This window comes from Sycon ciliatum, chromosome 4 (assembly GCF_964019385.1).
Source record: "Sycon ciliatum chromosome 4, ocSycCili1.1, whole genome shotgun sequence".
NCBI lineage: Eukaryota > Metazoa > Porifera > Calcarea > Leucosolenida > Sycettidae > Sycon > Sycon ciliatum.
The window spans coordinates 35,498,788-35,520,719 of NC_088646.1; the positions used below are offsets into that span (position 1 = coordinate 35,498,788).

The 21,932-nt window shown below is 46.4% G+C and overlaps 1 protein-coding gene across 4 annotated transcripts in view; it reads right to left on the reverse strand.

Annotated features, from left to right (window-relative positions):
* LOC135815905 (uncharacterized) overlaps nt 1-14,207 on the reverse strand; it is a 28,551-nt gene extending 14,344 nt beyond the window's left edge. Inside the window, exons 1-10 of one of the 4 annotated variants that reach the window (XM_065329252.1) lie at nt 13,150-14,207; nt 11,797-12,293; nt 10,211-10,252; nt 9,051-9,086; nt 7,696-7,743; nt 6,588-6,665; nt 5,432-5,470; nt 4,791-4,880; nt 3,760-4,065; nt 198-242 (exon numbers count right to left, since the gene is read on the reverse strand). In XM_065329252.1, the coding sequence (XP_065185324.1) occupies nt 198-242; nt 3,760-4,065; nt 4,791-4,880; nt 5,432-5,470; nt 6,588-6,665; nt 7,696-7,743; nt 9,051-9,086; nt 10,211-10,252; nt 11,797-12,293; nt 13,150-13,519 (1,551 nt within the window). In that variant the 5' untranslated portion in view covers nt 13,520-14,207. The remainder of the gene's footprint in view (nt 1-197; nt 243-3,759; nt 4,066-4,790; nt 4,881-5,431; nt 5,471-6,587; nt 6,666-7,695; nt 7,744-9,050; nt 9,087-10,210; nt 10,253-11,796; nt 12,294-13,149) is intronic. The other 3 variants (XM_065329254.1, XM_065329253.1, XM_065329256.1) reach the window with 3 other exon arrangements.
* Nucleotides 14,208-21,932: the final 7,725 nt, after the last annotated feature.

Consider the following 21,932-nt stretch of genomic DNA (forward strand, 5'->3'; position numbering starts at 1 on the left):
GGAAGTCTTAAATTTTTTTTGCAATTTTTCACTTTAAAATAATGGGTGCCCAAGCGTAATGATCCCACACACGCACGCACGCACGCACACACACACACCTCGGTTATTTCTCTAATGCAGAGGAGAGAAGCAATAGCGTATTTTTACTCTTTGAGAGAAAACACAACGTTTACAACAATCCTCGCCTTAGACCTTACCTTCCGGTAATTGTCAATGACGGGTGAACATCCACACTCATAATTCTGGACATAGCACACCAGAAAATCCAATGAATTCTTACATCTATAAACTATGATCACGTGAACAGTGTAAACCTCACTCACTGGATGCCCCAAAGTCAGACAGGGACAACGGGCAGCCCTAACCCCATCTCTATACCTAACTACATTAACGCAATTGCTACACCCGACCCCATCACTAGGCCTAACCTCATCCCTATACCCAAAACCCATCCGTACACCCAAAACCCATCCCTATACCCAAAACCCATCCGTATACCCCAAACCCATCCGTATACCCCAAACCCATCCCTATACCCCAAACCCATCCGTATACCCCAAACCCATCCGTATACCCCAAACCCATCCCTATACCCCAAACCCATCCGTATACCCCAAACCCATCCGTATACCCCAAACCCATCCGTATACCCCAAACCCATCCGTATACCCCAAACCCATCCGTATACCCCAAACCCATCCGTATACCCCAAACCCATCCGTATACCCCAAACCCATCCGTATACCCCAAACCCATCCCTATACCCCAAACCCATCCGTATACCCCAAACCCATCCCCATACCCAAAACCCATCCGTATACCCCAAACCCATCCCCATACCCAAAACCCATCCGTATACCCAAAACCCATCCGTATACCTAAGTAACTCAGATCCTATACCGGTAGTGACAGTAGTTCCCCGGTATACTAGAGAGGTTGCGCACAACGAAAATTCGTAGCGCCGTAACGAAAATTTTTAACGAAAAAAGCTAACGAATATTCGTAAACCGTGAGGTTGCGCACCAGGCGTGAACTTTTTCGTAGTGGGTCGACACAGCGGCCGCGCGGTGCGAAGAGTCAAGACAGGGAGTTGTAAAATAGCAGCATTCTAGTACTCCAGGTGACGAAACATATTTTCGTAGATATGCTCTGTTTCGGTCGCGTTTGGACGGATCTTCGTAGTAACTTTCGTTACTCGAACCCGGCTGGAAGGTCGGAATCTTACGATTTTTTGTTGTGCGCAACCTCTCAATTACCGGGAAAAACGGTATGGTTGGCAAGTATGTATAACAAGTTCCAACAGTTACTGTTGCGTACATGGCTGAAGTCCATAGGTGTAAAGTTACAGTCAGAAAGAAAGATGAGATAGTTCACAGCCACACAAGTCCCAAAGTACAGTGTGAAATACATACCGGTGATGAAGCAAAGTGGAGACCTCACATCCAACCCACCCCTATACCCAACCCCATCCCTATACCCGACCTCATCCCTATACCCAACCACATCCCTATACCCAACCCCGTCCCTATACCCAACCACATTCCTATGCCTAACCCCATCCCTATACCCCACCTCATCCCTATATGTACCTAACCCCATCTCTATACCTAACACCATCCCTATACGCAACCACATCCCTATGCCCAACCACATCCCTATACCCACCCCATCCCTATACCCAACCCCATCCCTATACCCAACCCCATCCCTATACCCAACCCCATCCCATTACCCAACCCATCCCTATACTCAACCACATCCATATACCTAACACCATCCCTATACCCACCCCATCCCTATACCCAACCCCATCCCTATACCCAACCCCATCCTATTACCCAACCCCATCCCATTACCCAACCCCATCCCATTACCCAACCCCATCCCATTACCCAACCCCATCCCATCACCCAACCCCATCCCTATACTCAACCCCATCCCTATACCCAACCACATCCCTATACCCAAACCCATCCCTATACTCAACCCCATCCCTATACCTAACCCCATCCCTATACCCAACCCCATCCCTATACCCAACCCCATCCCTATACCCAACCCCATCCCTATACCTAACCCCATCCCTATACCCAACCACATCCCTATACCCAAAACCATCCCTATACCCAACCCCATCCCTATACCCAACCCCATCCCTATACCCAACCCCATCCCTATACCCAACCCCATTCCTATACCCAACCCCATCCCTAACACCATCCCTATACCCAACCTAATCCCTACACCCAACACCATCCCTACACCCAACACCATCCCTACACCCAACCCCATCCCTATACCCAACCCCATCCCTATACCCAACCCCATCCCTATACCCAACCCCATCCCTATACTGTAAATATACAAAATTTCGGCGCTGCAAAATTTCGGCACTTCACGATTTTTCACATTTCGGCGGCGATTTATTTTCGGCGTGGGGTAGAGGGCATGGTATAGTGCGACAGATGCTGTGAAAAATTTCATCGGCGTTTTAATTTAGGCGTTTTGGGTAGGTGCCGAATATAGCCGAAATTAAATAGCTGCCGAAAATTTGTATATTTACAGTACTAAACCTATAGTCCGTTTCAAAAAGATTAGCAATCAGGTTTTGGTCTTAAAAAGTATGAAGATAACGGAAAATTGGACAACAAAGTACATAAAATGGCTTGTTAGGGCACGGCAAATTGTTCTGTGAAGGTTTCAGAACAATTGGACCAGCCGTTAAGGAGTTAGAATTTCGGCCAGGTTTCCGGCTTTTTCCCATGGTTTACAATTTGCCTTGGAAGCCAGTATCGATTTTTAATCAAAACCCACGATTTATCCTTTCCTTTTTGGCCTTGTGGTTATGAATGCTGTCTGCTGACCATGAAGTTGTGAGTTCAAATCCCAAACTATATTCAAGTCAAACTTCTTTTTTTTTCATTGTTTTCGTGATCACGCTGGTAGATCTACAAAAAGTACAAGACAAAGAAGGTGGCTGCCCCAAACGAGTTGTTGTTGGAGCTCGTGTTTCCTGCCGAACTTACTGACACTTGACTGGTTCACGCCATGTGAACACACCCACAACACTGAAACGGTGTGAGTGAATACGGAAGTCATAGCGCTGTAGCTACGTGTTGTTGAATACAACGACGGCACATCGATCGATCGATTTCTTTTTGAGAATTATTTTAGTATTTCAAGATAGCCAATTTATTTGAATTTAGGAGTCAACACCGTCTTCTATCAGCTTTCACAGGCGTCTGCTTTTCTCAAAATGTCGTCGAAGTCACACGGATAGCTTTGCCAAGTCATGGCCTTGGGAATGAGTATGTGTCGATGTCGTTTTCGTCACATCGTGAGAGTAAATTGTATCGCAGCTCAAAGAAACTATTTGGGCACGAAACGAATTGGGACCCATCCCGCTCGTCAACATAATTTACCACACTTTCGACAGTTATGTCCTCTCTATATCGATGCGAGGAAGAACTCGTACAGACGTACATGTACCGACGTAAGTGAGTTGTCATTTTTCATGCTTTGGCGCGGAATATTTCTTCGAGTTCACAGTGAGTTTTTCCAGCCAGCACTCGAGCGCTCATACGGTAAGACGGCAAATTCCCCGGGCGATCGCCGGGATTGCTAATCTTTTTGAAACTGACTGTAATCCCTATACCTAACACAATCCCTATACCCAAACCCCATCCTTACAGTGAGCCCCATCGCTACGCACAACCATGGCCTACACCTCTGCCGATGACAGTTACCATGGTTACCTACCTTGCTGGATACCCGTATGTCAGGCCGCTGTTTCGGTGGCAGCCGATCACGGGATGATGACCGCGATCGATGTCGCCGCCGTCGACAGCAGTCCGTCCTGACGCGGCACTGGCAGTGGTGGTGCTGGTGGCGGTGATGGCGACAGCACTCCTTGCTCCTGCCGACAAAGTTTGGACACGTGCAGCAGTGGTTGCCATGGCGACCGCCGTTAGGGACGACCCCGTCACTGTAGTACTGGCAGCCACAGCAATGCTTGCCTTTGTCATCTACGGGTACAATCTTCGTGTGGAGCTCTGGTAATATGGGCTGCACACAAAGCAGGGAATTTGAACTGAGATGACGCCTTGATTTACTTTTCACATACATTGTACAAGGTGATGATACAACTGTACATGTACTAGTAATGTGCATGAAAATCTAAAGAATGTGTTCGCTTTTTATCTAATGCATCCATGTAATGGTCCCATCCATGTAATGGTCCCATCCATGTAATGGTCCCATCCATGTAATGGTCCCATCCATGTAATGGTCCCATCCATGTAATGGTCCCATCCATGTAATGGTCCCGTTGCTCATTTCAAACTACACATTGTAGGTGTTATATACCTGCAGGTCCGGTTACGTACCACTGTTACTCGGAATGCACCTTTTTCACCACTGCAGAACACACCCGTCAGGTAGTGGTGTAGATACGCATAAGTCACCGGTATTTACCCATACCGCTGTCCTGGTTTCAGTGGTCTTCTGGGACAGGTGGTCTCCTTATCCGAGTGGTCGCCTTGACAGGTTTTACTGTATACACACTCTGAGCATCAGACGGACGCCAGCATGCACTGCCAGGGCCCGTTGGGTGCATCTGCTTTCATAGCATGAGTAACAAGCACACGTGTGTGCTGCAGAGCGTAATGTGCACCCCAGGATGCCTTTTTTCATCCACGTGGACATCCCTGCGCATGCCTCAACGAACTTGTGTTTCCTACACACACAGTGAAATCGGCTAGACCGGCTATTTCCATTCTCATCTGACTTACTCTGTGGATGATTACCGGTTGTCTGGGCGGTGACGGAGGTGAGGGTGGAGGCGTTGGCGGTGAAACTTGCACACCCATGGAACGTGTCACCTGTAAACAATGGCCAGTTATACCGCGTCAAAGAACAACAACAGCCATCTGGTATATGGAGCTAAGTATTGGGAATTACCCGCGCAACAAATTTAATGATGCACAATACCACCGTGTATAGTTGATATGGTTGAGCCAACTGAAGGACATTGCTCTCATGATATCACATTGTCCTGTACGCTCAGTCGCTCAGCCGAGTGGAAGTCAATTACCATGTGCAATTCCCACACAGCTACACCGTACACAGCTTTCTGTCTAAAGACGATACTGTCCTGTGAGTGTCAGCTGCTATGCAACGTGTGCCATAAGAGGGTTGATAAAAGTTTGGTCAGTGCAAGCAAGGGTAGCTATGACAACACATGCATGTAACTGCCTAACACTTGTCATCAATATTTTGATTCCTATACATTTGAGGTGATCTACTACTGGTTGCATACGTGAGTTTGTATGATGATTTGCACAAGTATCAGTTTAGCCCATACAAGAAGAGGCACTACTACCGATCACTGAGATCTCCAGTGGAAATAGCGACGGTTGCTACTCTAACATACCGGCTCAATCTGTATTCCCACGCTTGATGTTTTCGGACCCTGTCCAATATCAAGCAGGAGAAGAGCATGGAGAAGTGCTTGGTAAGCAAGGCAGCAGAAACGAGGCAACGCAGGTATCCTTCTAAGTTCTAATGGAGTTGGAGGCTGCCTGCATTGCCTCATCGTTACGCAATACTGCAACAATTTACATACATGGTGCATGCTTTTCTTCACACCAGCCTCCAGCTCAAACAAAAACAACCCATGGCATACTTTAAAGTACTTGCAACAATACATGCTTCACACGTGTGCGTGGCTAGCTAACTTCATTGTGCGGGTGTGTACTAAGAAGCATTAGTAGCACTACTGCAGTGCCAGCAGTACTAACCTATTTTATTTCATTACAGCACTCGCACACGACCACATCGCAACATCACACGTTCACAAGAACAACGACATCGTCAACAATGCACTTGAATCAACACATGAGCGTATCACGTAGGTCATACAAATTCAGTTTGTATTGATCAATGTTTAGCTTCATCATGTCATCAGGTGAGTTATAAGATCATGTCGTCAGGTGAGTTATAAGATCATGTCGTCAGGTGAGTTATAAGATCATGTCGTCAGGTGAGTTATAAGATCATGTCGTCAGGTGAGTTATAAGATCATGTCGTCAGGTGAGTTATAAGATCATGTCGTCAGGTGAGGTATAAGATCATGTCGTCAGGTGAGGTATAAGACCTTATCTGTTTATGTACAATGCAAGTATACCATGCAAGATACAAGGGAATGATACGTTGAAGGTTGAAGGCTTCGCATTGAGCATCAACCACAACTTTCATAGATTGTTCATACAGGCACTGTAGAAGTTGCTGGGAACCCATTTTTGATGAAGGTTTTAGCCTGGCATCCGACCTAAGTGAACACATTAGGTCTCTAAACTATAGTGCATGCCTAAACTGACACATCTGTTTGTGCTTCTGAAATGCTAGCCACACACACACACTGCCACATGTGATCTATAAAACAGCTCTCTCACAGCTGTCGATTGCAAACAACATTGAGCTCTGTTAAGTGAAGGACTAAGGTATGGTGTAATTACTGAAAACACAATTTTGTCGTTGAAAATACTTTCTTCCACTTCCTCCAGGGACGCAGTGGAGTTTGGGCTTACCCGCGGAATCGGAGGCGGACTTGGAGTCCTTGTCTTCCCAGGCAAACACTCGTACTGTTTGACATAGACAGTCTTAACCTACACAACATGGGTTTGTATTACACAATCATCAGAATGCCAAAAGTGATTTTGATTCAGAGGTAATGCTTAACATACAAGTATTGTTCATCCAGCACCTTTATAGCTTTCAACCAGTCGATAACTTAGTATCATTAATCCACGTACCCAAATACAGAATGAGGAATGCAGGAGCAAAGCCGACAACAGCCGCGGCAACATCAGTATCAACATCAGAAGTAGGCGATTGGCTACATGCTGGAGGCATGACGATAACTTTAAAGTACAGTGGAACTCACTTAGTCTGGAATGTATCAATAAAGAAATGTGAAAATAAACGAAAATGTTGCTTGGTCTGAGGAAGTAACAGTTACACTTTTCTGCTACCCATGGCCTGTGGGGTATGTCCCATGGCCTGGAGGTACATGTATGTCCCATGGCCTGGAGGTACATGTATGTCCCATGGCCTGGGGTATGTTCCATGGCCTGGGGGGGGGGGGGGGGTATGTTCCATGGCCTGGGGGGTATGTCTTATCAGAGTTGCACTGTAGGTACAGAATGCTACACTACTCGACTCCAACAGTTCACGCCAATGCCAGAAGCCTGCCACATGCATGTTGCACACAATACCGATGAAGTGGGAACTCCATGATACAGGGGTGGCCAGGGGAGATCCCCCTAGGCCACGCTGGCCCTAGCATTACAAAACCACTGACTGGGCTGTGAAGTGAGAAGCACCACCTTATCCATGGGGTTGGATTTCATTTGGCACCGCTCTGGTGCAAGACCAAAACAGTTCTACTCCCCTACAGCACAATAGAGTAGCAACTCATACACAAAGCATGCAGGTAGTTTATACACAAAGCATGCAGGTAGTTTATACACAAAGCATGCAGGTGATCACAAATTAATCAAGTCACGGTCTACAATATTCCCTCACGAAGCGAGTGAAAAGCTCCCGAACTACTAGTCCTCACCAGGCGAGTACAGAGTTCCCGAGCTACTGCGCAGCGCATATAAACAACAACTGATATGAACCACACACACATACCGAGGGTCCTAGCTCGCATTGAACGCCAGTCGCGGGTAGCCGTTGTGCCTGCACATGTTGTCAAAGATATAGAAAATGCAGAAAATGCATCGGTGGTTTAATAGGTGTTACAGTCCTACCTACAGTATTCGGACCCCAAAGACTTTTTAAGTCACAGACACTTCGACCTACTGGGCACCCTTTGGGCAAACTTCAGCGGAATTTTTACTACTCTTTTGTCACTTTTTGTGGAAATAGTGACGTTACATGCCATATCTATGACCTTTCCCCATCAAAGTGTACAAAATTCCGAGTTACAGACATTTTAAAGTCACTGGCAGTGTCCGATGCCAGACCGCCTGGATACCGTAAACGAGGTGCTAGTACGAGTTTAGTGACAGGCATCGGTAATCCGCTGGCTCAGTAGTAACCGTGTGCAGTGCTGGACAGTTAAATCCGATCCCTCGCTCATGAACTGTGCCGCGAGTTGCATGGTGGACCTGTGAACTGGGCTGGGGTTGCACAGCTGGAATAGTACCACAGATCGCTTGACTCGTGCTACAGGAAGTGTGTCCGGGTTGGATTTCATTGGTCAGCAATATACTGCTACGTGCATCCAGGGTTGGATTTCACCGGGGAGCACTGTACTGCATATACTGTGTCCGTGGTTGGATTTCATTGGTCAGTGCTGTACAATTGGCATTATGTACAATGTTTCTGGACAATCAGAACATCTTCTATGGTTCAATGATCATAATAAAAGGGGGGGGGGGGGTTAGACTCACAAACAGTATCCAGGAAAATCGATTCAGACCTTGCCTGGATTTGTGTGAAAGGCTTTTGATGATAGAAGATGTGGAAAAAGCTCCGGGTGGGTTGGACAAGGGAGACTGACTTCAGCCAGGTTATGGTCAAGATAGAAACTTCATCCATTGGTAAGCAATAGCATTGATACTATTGGCTATCACCAGGGAATCGTAGCATCTAGCTAGACAACACACGCAACTGGAACGTGAAACAACGTGGGATTTACCCCTGGGTTTCCCATTCCAGTCGCCCTTGGGACAAGGCAGATTAAGGCACACTCATGCATGCATGGCATCTCTGGGCTAGGCTGTATTCGGGATCAACAGGTCAAGGCCGCGATTGGACTTGCTTGAGCAATGGAGTCATGTAATTTATAATCATTACTTGTCAGTATTTTACTGGTGTTAAATGAAGCACGCAAAACACATAATTATAGTCATAAGTAACATGTAGTGATGACTACATGGCATGCAGAATGTGTTAAACATTGCACAATGCAAACAACTTGAAGAGCATCAATAGGCACTCCACAAACAGCCTAGCCGCAGCAACGGCGCCACCACCAATACCTTAGTCTGTGTGCCAACGGTAATCTTCTTGGTGGCCTGGAACATTCAGCAACAAATTCATGGCATGAGCAATGTCGTTACACAATAGCAATAATTTTTATGAAATTGATCGTCAGTTGTAGAACAAGATGTCTCAAGTTGTCATTAGCCCTGCTAGGGTTAGCAATTACCACCGATCCAATAAAATAGTCATTCTCTTAGCATTCTGACCAATAGGCAGTGCCACTGTTTTTATACACAAATACCAAACACATACATGTGTACATGTACAGAGAGTGTACACAGACATACACAGACATACACATGTAGCAAGTCAGACAGTTCAGTATCATTAGGTACAGTGTGTCCCCGTCTGGGCATTTCACCTTATCAATACATACATATGCAGCTACCAGGTCGTTCACGCTGAAGTTCACAAACGAGTTCCCGGCAAGCCAGACTCAATTTGCCACACACGCACACAAACACACATGTACGCACACACACGTGCACGCGCACGCACACACACACGCACACACGCACACACACACACACACACGCACACACACACACACACACACACACACACACACACACACACACACACACATGTACATGTATATGCGTGCATAGTCTTGTTACAGTGCATGGTACAATCGTGATCTGTTAGTAGTACAGTCAAATCTGTATCTGATGGCCACCTAGCACCTGCAATGAGCCAGCTTTTCTCTAATTCACTGCCATGCCGGTGCATGTACTTGAAGTAGTGGAAAGGTGACTTTTGTAGACTCGGGTCCCAGTGTACATGTATAGCTGAAAAACGTGGAACTTGAAGTTACAGCTACATAGCCTTTCGCCTCTGTTGTACAAGTATGTGTATAGTTACTTCTGTTGCTGCAATGGCTGTGTACGGCATGAGCAGTTAAAAGCATAGGATACCAGTGTACAGGGTTTGGAGTGCTAAGTATTGTCGATCTGAATTGTGTGTGTTCTGAGATGACCAGTCCTGGAGGACAGCCTGTAGTCTTTACTGTAGCGATGAGGAGTCCTGGAGGACAACCTGTAGTCTTTACTGTAGCGATCGCTTTTTCACAGATTAGACTGAATAGGCTACGGGAGATTACTGAGCAGACAGAGTGAGAACGGTAAAAGGTTGTTGGATTCTACATAACGTTACATACCGGAATAAGCAGTCGACAATTAATGCCTCTACTACGTGTCGTCTTGGAGCAGAGCAGTAGCAGCCAATGGCACACAGGAAAATGAACATTACATGTGTTATTAGTCATCGGTCACACGCCATACAGTGATACACATCAACAGAGACAAGAATGTATGAATTTTCAAGGTTATCGTGAGGCCCACCGGCGGAACCGGCCCCGTCGTAGGTCAGGTCATCGCCGGACCAACTTGTTGGTCACCAATGCATGTTCGCACTACTGAGAAGGTTATGTGTATGCACCACTAACATACACAAACTGTATGAACGATCATGCCGGGTATGGCTGGATGGCTGGACCAATCCAAAACTGCTTCCGGTGGTCCTGACTCTGAGTGCTAAATTTCAGTGTTAACTCTCTAACACATAAGAAACAATAGGCATCTGCTTGTTTTGCCACTCAATCTTATCCCTGGCGTGGGCGCAAATTATTTTATGCAAACATCAGCGAGTCCCTGGTAAACACGCATTCTTGCTAGTGAACACCCGGTGTAGGAATACGTGCTAACGAGAGAGCTTGGAAGCTCAGGGCCCTACGCTATGCCTTTTTGCCTTGATGACCTAGACAAAAAAAAGCATAGGGATGTCATAAATAATTAATTCTTTAAAAAAATCCTTTTTTTAAAGACATAACCTGGGATTCGAACCCGCACTATCGCGCGCAATGCATGCATCCCCCGATACACTTTGCATACATACTAATTCTTCCAGGTTGTTTCACATTGTGATCTTGCATTTGAAAGCCCTATTTGAATATGCATTGTGGCCAGCCGTCTTTGATGGCACGGTACGATACGGGATAGGTACGGGACAGGTACGATCGAGGGTAATACGACACCGTCTCCCGTACCGTACCGTACCATCAAACACAGCTGGCCACATACAGCTGCCCGCAATATTCAAATAGGGCTTTCAAACGCAAGATATTAACGTGAAGCAACTTGGAAGAATGGGTATGAATGCGAAGTGTATGGGGGAATGCATGTAGGGCGATAGTGCGGGTTCGAATCCCAGGATATGCCTGGAAAAAAAATAGGAAAATCGAAAAATTTATAACATCCTATGCTTTTTTGCAGTCAGATACGGATAGCGCCAGGCGTGACACAAACAAACAAACAAACAAACACACACACACAAATACCAAATTAAAGCTGTGTGGACCCTGGCTAGCGCCAGACGTTACTGAAGTAACGTCTTCTGCATAGCTACGGGAATAAATATTAGTATGCCATTCGCCGCCCGTGTATTTTAAAGCCTTGCTTTTGGTTGAAATAGCTTCGGCATAAGGAATCCCTATAGGGTTCGGACAAGCGTGTCTATCGGTGCATGGTGCTAGCCGCATGCTGATGGGGGCGATTTCTCTCCTTTCACAAAGACCTGTTACAGGTTGTGATATGAGAGACTGAAAATTAGAAAACCTGCATGCAAATCACTTCTCGTATAAGGACATGCTCTACCTGAAACACTGTTTTCAAATACCAGGTAACTTGACTGCTGCAAGGCAGCCCAGCGTGAAGCACCGGGATTCAGTCAAACACTGTGCCTCACCTTAATTTTCGGCACAGGTGGCGGTGGTGCTGGCGTTGGCTCTCTTGGTGGCGTTGGCTCTCTTGGCGGGGTTGGCTCCGGTTGTGGGGCTGGAGGTGGTGGTGGTAGTGGCGTTGGGGTCGGAGGCAGTGGAGTTGCTTCTTTCGGGGTCGGCTCTCTCGGAACTTCGGGGGATCTTGGTGGCGCTGGGGCGTCCTGAATGGAAGTTGCGAATACCACAGAGCCGGAGTGGTTGCGATAGAAGTCACCAACTTCTTCCCTGTCCCACGCCGACGCCCGAAACACTCTGACAGAACTCTCGGTCCTTTCGGGCAACTCTACGTTGGATTGGACAAAGCGCTCGAAATCCCACGGGTCCTGGACGATGAAGTGGGTGTCTGGAGAATTACTGCAGATCAAGTCATCTATACCGGCGCTGTACAGCTCCTCTTGTGTCCTATCCGGTACGGGGTCTCGATACGACCATGTCTTCAGTGTTGTGTATGCGTCCTCGTACCCTACAGCAAAGAAAGGAAAGGGGAGTGGGAGGGGTGATGTACAATGAATCATTGCAACTGAACCAGATCACATAGAAGCACAGAGAAACTTCAGTATAAAGTAAGTACTCTGGATTTAACATGTTTATCTTTCTCTGGATTTAACATGTCTTTCTCTGGATTTAACATGTCTTTCTCTGGATTTAACATATCTTTCTCTGGATTTAACATATCTTTCTCTGGATTTAACATACCGGTATCTTTCTCCGGATTTAACATACTTTTCTCTTCGCATACGGGTAGCAAAATGGTTAAATTACTGTTCGGGGTAGGCTGCATACTCGTCTAGTTACTTGGTGGGCATAGAGTACCGATATTTACGTCCCCTGTAGAGGAGGGGGTGGAGGGGTTGTTGAACTGAAGTTTCACTGGATTACGGACTACGCAAGTCTGCAGGTGGCCGACAGAACAAAAAAGAAGAAAAAAGAGACCGACGGCAGTACTGCATGACTCCATTCACCCCAGGCAATATTAATCGGTGTACTGTGAACTTTGCAGAACACATTCGTTATGGGGAAACCATTCACGCACTGGCCCCTAGCGCATGCCCCGACCAGTAGTACCAATCCAGTCGTGACCAAGCTGTTTACATGTAGTGGGTGAAGGGTATAAGACGTGCTTTGCATAATTTATACAAACAGTTCAAAACTAACACTTTTGGCAGCCCCCCCCCCCCCCCCTCCCCTCAAACATGGAATTAATGTCACTCTACCTAGTCAAATTATTGATATACCTGCTAATTCAAATGGACTCTTGCATGATGTTTGGAAACACTATACACTATTCATGATAGTAGATCTACAGCCATTGCTCTTACTGGCTGTGGCTAGGAACCTGAGGAAATTGGTGGGGAACTTGGTGTCCACATCAGAATTGTTCACATCACGCCACAGGGTGGTGCCAGTTATGCCAACACTATTGCGATCGCTGATCTTCCGTCGTTCTTCCGGATCTGTCGCCGTCGGGTTCACGTACTGGCTGACGCAGCGGTTGTTTAGATCGTTGAGTGGACTGAAGGCGAACATAAATCCATGGCCCGTGTAGAGTTCCGCTTCTTCGGCGCTGGGCAAGTAATCCGTGCTGAGGATTTTCACCTTGATATCTTTGGGACCGCTCAGATGTGGATACCAGCCCTTGGGCACATCTCCGACGGACCCAAGGCTAAGGCTATCTAAAATCATCGCCATAGTTTTGCGGTGGCTAGCGAGTCACTGAACGGATCGAAGACGTTTGTAATTGTGTGGACTGGAATTCTTGCGAGCGGAGCGGTCCGATCACTTGCGGCAAGCACAGCTGGGGCGGCACAGACACAACAAACGGTACCGGAACAGTCGTTATCCAGACGATTACTAGACTTCAGCTTCAGCTGATCTCGGCAAACCACGGAACAAAGCACGCGGCCAGGAAGCGGAACCTGCGATATGCGCCGCCACTCGAGGTCGATAGACGGAGCGATCAATCCCTAACTACAGCACAGATCTGCACGGCAGCAGCATCACCATGATCACTAGTGAGACAAAAAAACTACCCTCTGAGTCTCATCTGCTAGACTGCATGCCAGTCAACAGCTAGCTCCTCTTGTAGAATGACGTGATGCCGCGATTATTTCGAGTATCCCTGTCTCTCTTTCCCTCTCTCTTCGGAGCTTCTGTCATTGTCAAGGAGAAAAACTCATTCCTCGGTTATCCAATTACTTAGCTGAAACTAGCACAATCCAGAAGCAGTATCCATGGTATCACTCTGCTGGTGAAAACTGTGTAGGGTCAAGGATACAACTTAACAAGAGCAAGAGCCCACAGTGTGGGCATGGCAGTCTTCGTCCCACCCATTCGTGCAAACCTGACCAAGACAACTCAAGACTCAAGTCAAGAGGAGCTGCTGCTCGATACAAGTCATGTCGTTCATTGATTCAGACGACAACAAACCAGCCATCTACACTGTATACATGTACCATGATCTACATGTACGTCACTGATACTACATGACACATATCCAAAACTGGTAAACCAGTATTACATAAACCTTTTTTATTTTTTATTTTTTATTACATGACACATGTAGCTGCTATGTACATGTAACGTTACGTTAGTGTTACGTTACTCGTCAGCTGGTGCCAGTGCAGTGGTGGTAGTGACCATGGTGACAGTACTTACAAGTAGTGTTATTTTAAAGGGGAAGTTAAGGCAAAAATTAAAATTTCACCAGTTGTAGTCTTCGGGGTGCTGAGTCGAATGGTCGTGGTCCGAGGAAGCTGAGACGCTCCCTTCCTACTTGAATCCCAATCGAACTCGCGCACTTCCACCGAAACTGGGTGACTGCGCCCTACTAGATGGGGATTTGTATGCAAAATCTCACTAAAAGCGCCATTTCGTTCTTATAAAAGCACGGATGACCGCGATTGACCCATATGTTGTAGTCTTTTGGACGCTGAGTCGACTGGTTTTGGTCCGAAAAGGCTGCGATGCGGCGTTCCTCCTTTATTCCCAATCGAACATGGTTGAAGAAGCGGTCACGTGCTCCTGCGTACACCAGTCACCTGGTCACCGTGCCTGCAGGGTACAACTAAAAAAGGTCAAACAGGCTAGTAAGTTACTTACTAGCCTGTTTGACCTTTTTTGGGTGCAGTCCTGTCACTCGAGTTGAACTCGAGTTGAACCTTGGTGTGAAAGTTGTCACCTGCTGGCGTGGTGACCAGGTGATTTGGGCACCCAGGACCACGTGACTGCTTCTTCAACCATGTTCGATTGGGAATAAAGTAGGAACGCTGCATCGCAGCCTTTTCGGACCAAAACCAGTCGACTCAGCGTCCAAAAGACTACAACATATGGGCCAATCGCGGTCATCCGTGCTTTTATAAGAACGAAATGGCGCTTTTAGTGACATTTTGCATACAAATCCCCATCTAGTAGGGCGCAGTCACCCAGTTTCGGTGGAAGTGCGCGAGTTCGATTGGGATTCAAGTAGGAAGGGAGCGTCTCAGCTTCCTCGGACCAAGACCATTCGACTCAGCACCCCGAAGACTACAACTGGTGAAATTTTAATTTTTGCCTTAACTTCCCCTTTAATTTTTTTTTAATAGTTTCCAGGCAAGGCTTTGAACGCAAGGTCAGTGTTACCAAGGTTACCCAACCTAGTCAACCATGAAGTAAACCGTCATTTAGCTAGCTAGACTGTCGCTAAGTCAGTAAGTGACTAAGTCAGTGTCCATGCCCATGCATGGTACATGGTGTCACTGTCAGGACTAGGCATGGGCGGGTAATGCTAGTTATTTGCTGCGATATTACGGAGGATTAGCAAGACGAAATTCGCGTTCGCGTTCGCGCTCCAAGGAAAGTCGAACTCCGTGGCGGAATTCGCGTTATGAGAAGGATTAGCAAACAGAATTCGCACATGCATGACGTTGACACGACGTACATTGTGTATAGACAGTACAGCGTGGTAAATTTATGACTGCCCTTACACGAATCCGCGATTCGTGTTCCGACTACTTTTCCGAACGAAAAATGCGAAAGTTCGCAATCCAGTTCGTGAACTGAAAAATGTTTGCGAACGCGAACGCGAATTTCGTCTTGCTAATCCTCCGTAATGCTAAAGGCAATGCTCATAATATGAGGATATAATGCCACTTGTTTCTTACAGTTGTTCATTAAATTTATCTTTCAGTGTAAAGTAGCTCACCCGGTTGCCAGTTTAGGTTCTCTATTTTGTAGGCACAGTACACCTGCTTACACCACTCGCGGCTCTTCTGCAAATAATCTTTCGTTATGCCGATATAAGACTGCATGCGGGTATCGCTCATTGTCTAGTAGGATTGCTTTACTTTGGAATGCTCTGCCCTTTGAAATGAAGTCTTGAAATACGTCTTCTGCATTTAACGCCCATCTTGCCTGCCTTCTTAATGACGGGCCACAATGTACCAGGTTAAAACAGCTCCTTTTTGAAAATGTTTTCAATGAGTGATGTGTCGCTTTGTTTTGCTCTAATTGGTGCTTTTCTCCAATGTCATGCAGTCGTATTTATTCAGCTTTTATTTCTTGTGTACTTGCATACTACAGGCATTTGATCGTACCAGCCATCGCCTCCTAGCCTCATGTCTGTCCGGTTGGTGTGCACCTGACTCATTCGCGTGGCTGATGGACTTCCTGGAAGGCCGATCGATGTCTGTGCGGGTCGGCACTGCATTATCAACCCATATGTCGCTCACCGCTGGTATGCCACAAGGCTCCCACCTAGGCCCTCAACCTTTCTATCAACTCCCTTCCCAGCATTCCCCAATCCAGCGATCTGACTCTGTTTGCGGATGATTCCAACATGGACTGCGTTTCTCCGCCTACTGTCGTACCCGCCGCGCACACTGCCTCCCTGCAACTAGGCCTTGATAGATGTGTGAACTGGTCCCATAAAGCTGAAGCAGTTTTCAATGCTAACAAATGCGTCCATGTTCCCTTTTGCAGACCTAAATCAAACCCACCTGATCCCAGGACCGTCACCATGGCCGGTACGTTACTGACCCAGCCCTCTTCCCACCGCCATCTGGGCATCATCCTCACTCCTTCACTCAATCTGTCCCCCCATATTCAACACATTACAAGCAAATTTCGAGGTCGGGTTTTTCTTTTAAACCACATGTCCAACTTCCTTCCTTTTCCTGCTGTGAATCTTTTGTATAAATGTTATGTTCGTCCCCTCCTTGAATATGCTGTTCCCGTTTGGATGTTTTCCGTTTCAGCCACCATGTCCACAACCCTTGATAAACTGCAGGCTACTGCTGCTAGAGCATACTTAAATAGCGTCGCCTGACGGCCTGACTGGACGACTTCCAAAGAAGACCTCAATGTTCTGTCCTCTTGGGAATCTTTAGCATGGCGACGGAAGATTCTTGGCCTTGTCTATTTCCACCATGTATTCTCCCAATACCCCTCCTTGTTGTCTCACTTCCAGCTACCCTCTTCCCAAAGCAGTCGTCACCCTTCATTCATAATTCTTCCTAACGCTGGCACCTACTTTCGTAAATCAACACTTTTTTCTTTGAGTGTTGCCTGGAATAAACTTCCTGAAGATATTCGTTCACTCTCTACAACAGCGAAATTTAGTACTGCTGTTCGTCGGTATCATTCGCAATCTATGTTTTCCGAGTTTGAAAGGTATTCCTGACTTTTGTGTCTAGGCAACCACATCTATGATAGTTTCAATAGTTTGTGTATATGTCAGTTATAGTAGTCCGCAATGCTGCTTTTCTAATTCTCATTATGATTAGCATGCAATGTACTACCCGAAGTACTGAATTTCCTTCTTTTGTACTCTATATTCTAATGTGTCTTCTACCTCTTCTCCCTTACGAACATACTTTCTCATTTTCCATACTTACTTAGGAGACTCCCTTCGATAGGCATATATTTGCCTCTGGAGGATCCGTGAAATAAAAATCAATCAAAATCAAATACTGGTATTAGTTTAGTCCCACAACCTGCGATAAAATGATCAGCTGTAGCACCTACTCCACCTTTATGTTAATGTATCTATGTCATTCGGATCTTCCCAAGTTGTACTTTGTACTGTTGAGAAACCGAATTCAAATAAATCAATATATTAATATTACTTGCATGTACGCGTTGGAGTCAACCATGCAAGTATGATCCACAACTTCGCTTATGCTGAACATGATAAACAGGACTATGACAGGGGAAAGAAATTGAGCTACATGTAGAACGATGATATAATGATATAATTATCATATACAATGTAGCTCATGGGTATTGAAGATATGTCATTTATGAATATGTCTATATGTCATTGAATATTGCAGCCTGAGTGATAATAATAGTGCAAATAAATGTATTGAGCAGGGAGTGGTGCTTTCTTGCAGGTTTGCCGAGTCGAAGGTTCGATGGACTTCTCGTGTGCTCTGGATGGCAGTCGTGAGTCAGTCAAGTGTCAAGTAAAGTCGGCGGAATAGCGCGAGCTCCGGTGTGGGGAGTAAACCCTTTCTTACAAATCAATACCATACCAAAAATACCAATACCACTTATAATGCTCACACTACTCCATAATGCCAGTTGGAAAGTTGGAAAAGTCGATTTAAAGAAGGTCGTCTTGGATCAAGGCCAAAGCGTAGAAGAAAAAAACTTAATTTTTAACAGCAGTGAGCATGTTTTCTGAAACAATCCACTGAGAAGGTTGATTTGCAACGTCAAGTCTCCGGACGAAGCCAGACGGGTTCAGATGCACGATTTTCGGAACTGGACCTAGCCAGCCTCATGCATGACACCGTTGTCGACCGGCAATTATGCTTGGTAATGCCAATTATGCATGCGAAATGGTGTTACAGTGTAGAATGCCAGCATTATGTCACCTGGAAAAAGGGACTATAAAGTAAAAAGTAAATTATCGTGTCCGTTCCCGAAGGGAACTCACGACGGCCGCTAACACCCGATAATGATAGCATTACCCGACCATGCCTAGTCAGGACAGACTAGTCAGTAGCTAGCTAGCTCGAGTCATGCCTCGTGGTCATCGACGCCACTCTCCAGTCATGCATGACACTGTTGACACAACATTGTTGTGTATAAAAGTCAAGTAGTATTAGTTAGTTAGTTCGTACATCCGGGCCGGGCGGCTTCACTTCAGCGCACCCGAAACCGCACTCGACACCACAGCACACTCCCACCAGCATCTGCTATATCAGCACCACTAATACAATGTACTAGTAATAGGCACTATACTAGCTGTCAGTGTCAGTCGCACACGGGTTTAGGACGCCGAAATGGTCCGCTTTATATTATGATAGCCAGGGAGTCGTATATACCGGTATGTACGACTCCCTGATGATAGCTTTCTGTTACCAAGCGCCGGAATGTATACTATAACTTATATAAGCCTTCAACGATGCAGAGCTAAGAGCGGTCAGCCTTGGTTACTTTATCGCTGTCTCTTTTGTCCTTGCTCATTTCAGCGCCAGTCGAGGTCAGCGCTCCTTGTTTCGGCGCCAAGTAACGCTTACGTATATTAGACAAAGCTACAGCCACAGTACAGGGGCACTTGGAAAGCCCTCCTTCAGCCTTGGTGGCCACTGCTACCCGAAGGACAAGCGCACTCGAGATGCAGGGAACGTTTTTGTGGCGATGCACGGAGAAAACTTGCTGCAGAAAACAAAGTGAAGGTTTTGAGGATATTCCTATCCCTCGTGGACAAGCAGAACATTGATATGCTCCAAGGTGGATAGAGGGTCTTCAGAGAGCTTCATCTCAATGATGAACGAAAAGCAACTACGCGAACCAATCCAGCAGATTTACTCTGTTGTCGCCGGACAACTGCACGACATAGATGCCCTGGCAGCATCCATGCTGCCATCAGAAGCATCTCTATCTGCGTCACTTTACCGTTCATGGTTTATCCATCCCTTCCGCAAACTTTACAGGATCTAGGATCTTCGAATCATGCATTTTGTGCATCTAATTTCACATTCACGGTATAACCCTTTTTTGGTAGGTTTATGCAACTCCCCTTTCAGGAGCCTATCATGACACAATGGTTGCTTGCTTCTATTTGAATTGACAACTTGAACTCAATGGAGTGTATATCTACATGTACATGTACATGTAGATCCAATGACAAGGAAGCGAATGAGGTCACGGCTACCCAGAAACGGGGAAATGGTGCAAGGATTCAAGGAGCATCCAGCCTGCTTCCGGATGGTTCAATACACTCTATTTAAACGTATACATATATCTCCAGAACACCTCCAACATGTTCACCTTTCACTGTCTTCAAGTCCAAGAAGACCAAACAAACTTAACATCAATTATCACGGTGTGCGTTTTTCTTCCCTCTTTTCCAACAAAGCTGCAATGCTATGGAATTGCCTACCGCCTTCTCTTACCTCTATAACTAGCCTCCCCGAATTCAAGCATTCTTTCTATCAGCATTTTCGCCGATATATTCATTACACTGACGGTATCCCAACTCCTTAATTACCAGATTTTGTATGCCTCGATCTATTTCCTTAGCCTATCCTCGATTAACTGCTCCCTCTACATAAAGTTGTCATTTCATTCTTCTTGCAGGAGATCCCCTCGACAGTCCCAAAGCCTTTGGGAAATCCTTAAATTATAATAAAATACAAAATATGTGAAGGTCCCCATACCTTCAACCAGTTTCGACCCGCCCTAACAGAAGAAGTCATGCGGGACCCTACTGCAGTCCGTTGATTCATCCAAGGCCACACACAGGCCATGATGAATTGCCAGGTGTTGTTCTGAAGAAGTCCGCAGGAGAATTAGCTCGGTCTCTGTGCATGATATTCAACGCTTCGCTCTCGACGGGCAGATTTCCACTCCAGTTCAAACTTACTAATGTGTTTCCGTTGTTCAAGGGTGATAGCCTTGACCCTCATCAAGCTGCTTCCTACCGGCCTATCTCTCTCCTGCCTATTGTATCTCGTCTACTGGAGAAACTAGTGAAGGCCCAACTCATGTCATACATGTACATAATGGAAAACGATCTCCTCCTCGATATGTCACAGGGATCCGTTCTCGGCCCTCTGCTCTTCACCCTGTATATTCGCGACCTCCACAATTGCATCCCACGTCCCGTCGTCCATCAAGAGTTTGCGGACGATATCGTTCTCGAGGCCTCGGAGAGTCGAGCAGCGGTGTGCACCTCCCTAAGCACCGCCGTCACCAATCTTTGGTTTGGTTTTGGTTGGTTTTTATTTCTAATCTTAATCTGGCAACTAACTAATACTTGGCTTGAAGACGAAGACACAGGTCTTGCATACACCTCGTGGTGGGCAGCAGGGTGCAGAACCGCTCCAGATCCGTTGCGAGGGGAAACTGCTAACAATTGCGTCACAGGCTCGCTACCAGGGAGTCGTCAAATACCGGTATTTGACGACTCCCTGCTCGCTACCTTGGAGTTATTGTTGATAATGAGCTCTCCTGGGATGGTCTGACCAGGTCGCGTCGACCACACCATTCGCCAAGTTCGACGCTCCATTGGTGCGCTATGGCGCTCACGTCAAAGCTTGACAGTCTCCTCGAAAAAGCTATTTTATCATGCAATGATTATGTCCGAACTAACATACCGGTACGCGTCCAATGCAATCTATCCGTCTCTGATGGCCATGCAGAAACATGGACGCCCTCTCTCGTATGACAAAAGCTGCAATCCGTGCCTTCTTTGGCTTTCCGCCGGGGACTTCCAATACAGGGCTCTTCGAGAGACTCTGTCTTCCTACCCTCAAGGACGCCCTGGCAGCGAAAGTTCTAATATTCGTTCGTCGCTGCACCCATGGCCGTTCAAATGTCCTGTTTCAGAATTATTACGTCAGAATACAGAGTAATCGCACCCGTGGAGCTGACCAAAACCTATTGCAGGTACCCTTCTGGCCCGGTCCTTCTGGTAGAGGCACAATCCAATTCATTGGTGCCATTCTCTGGAACAAAACACCGCCCATGATGCGCTGTGAACATTGTCACGCCCATTTCTGTGCTCTCTCGAAAGCGTCAAAGTATTCAAAGTAGGTCACTTTTTTTATCTGTTCACCAATGGTCAATCCTTTCTAATTTTGTGTAAGAATGATTTTATCTGATCAAATCCTAT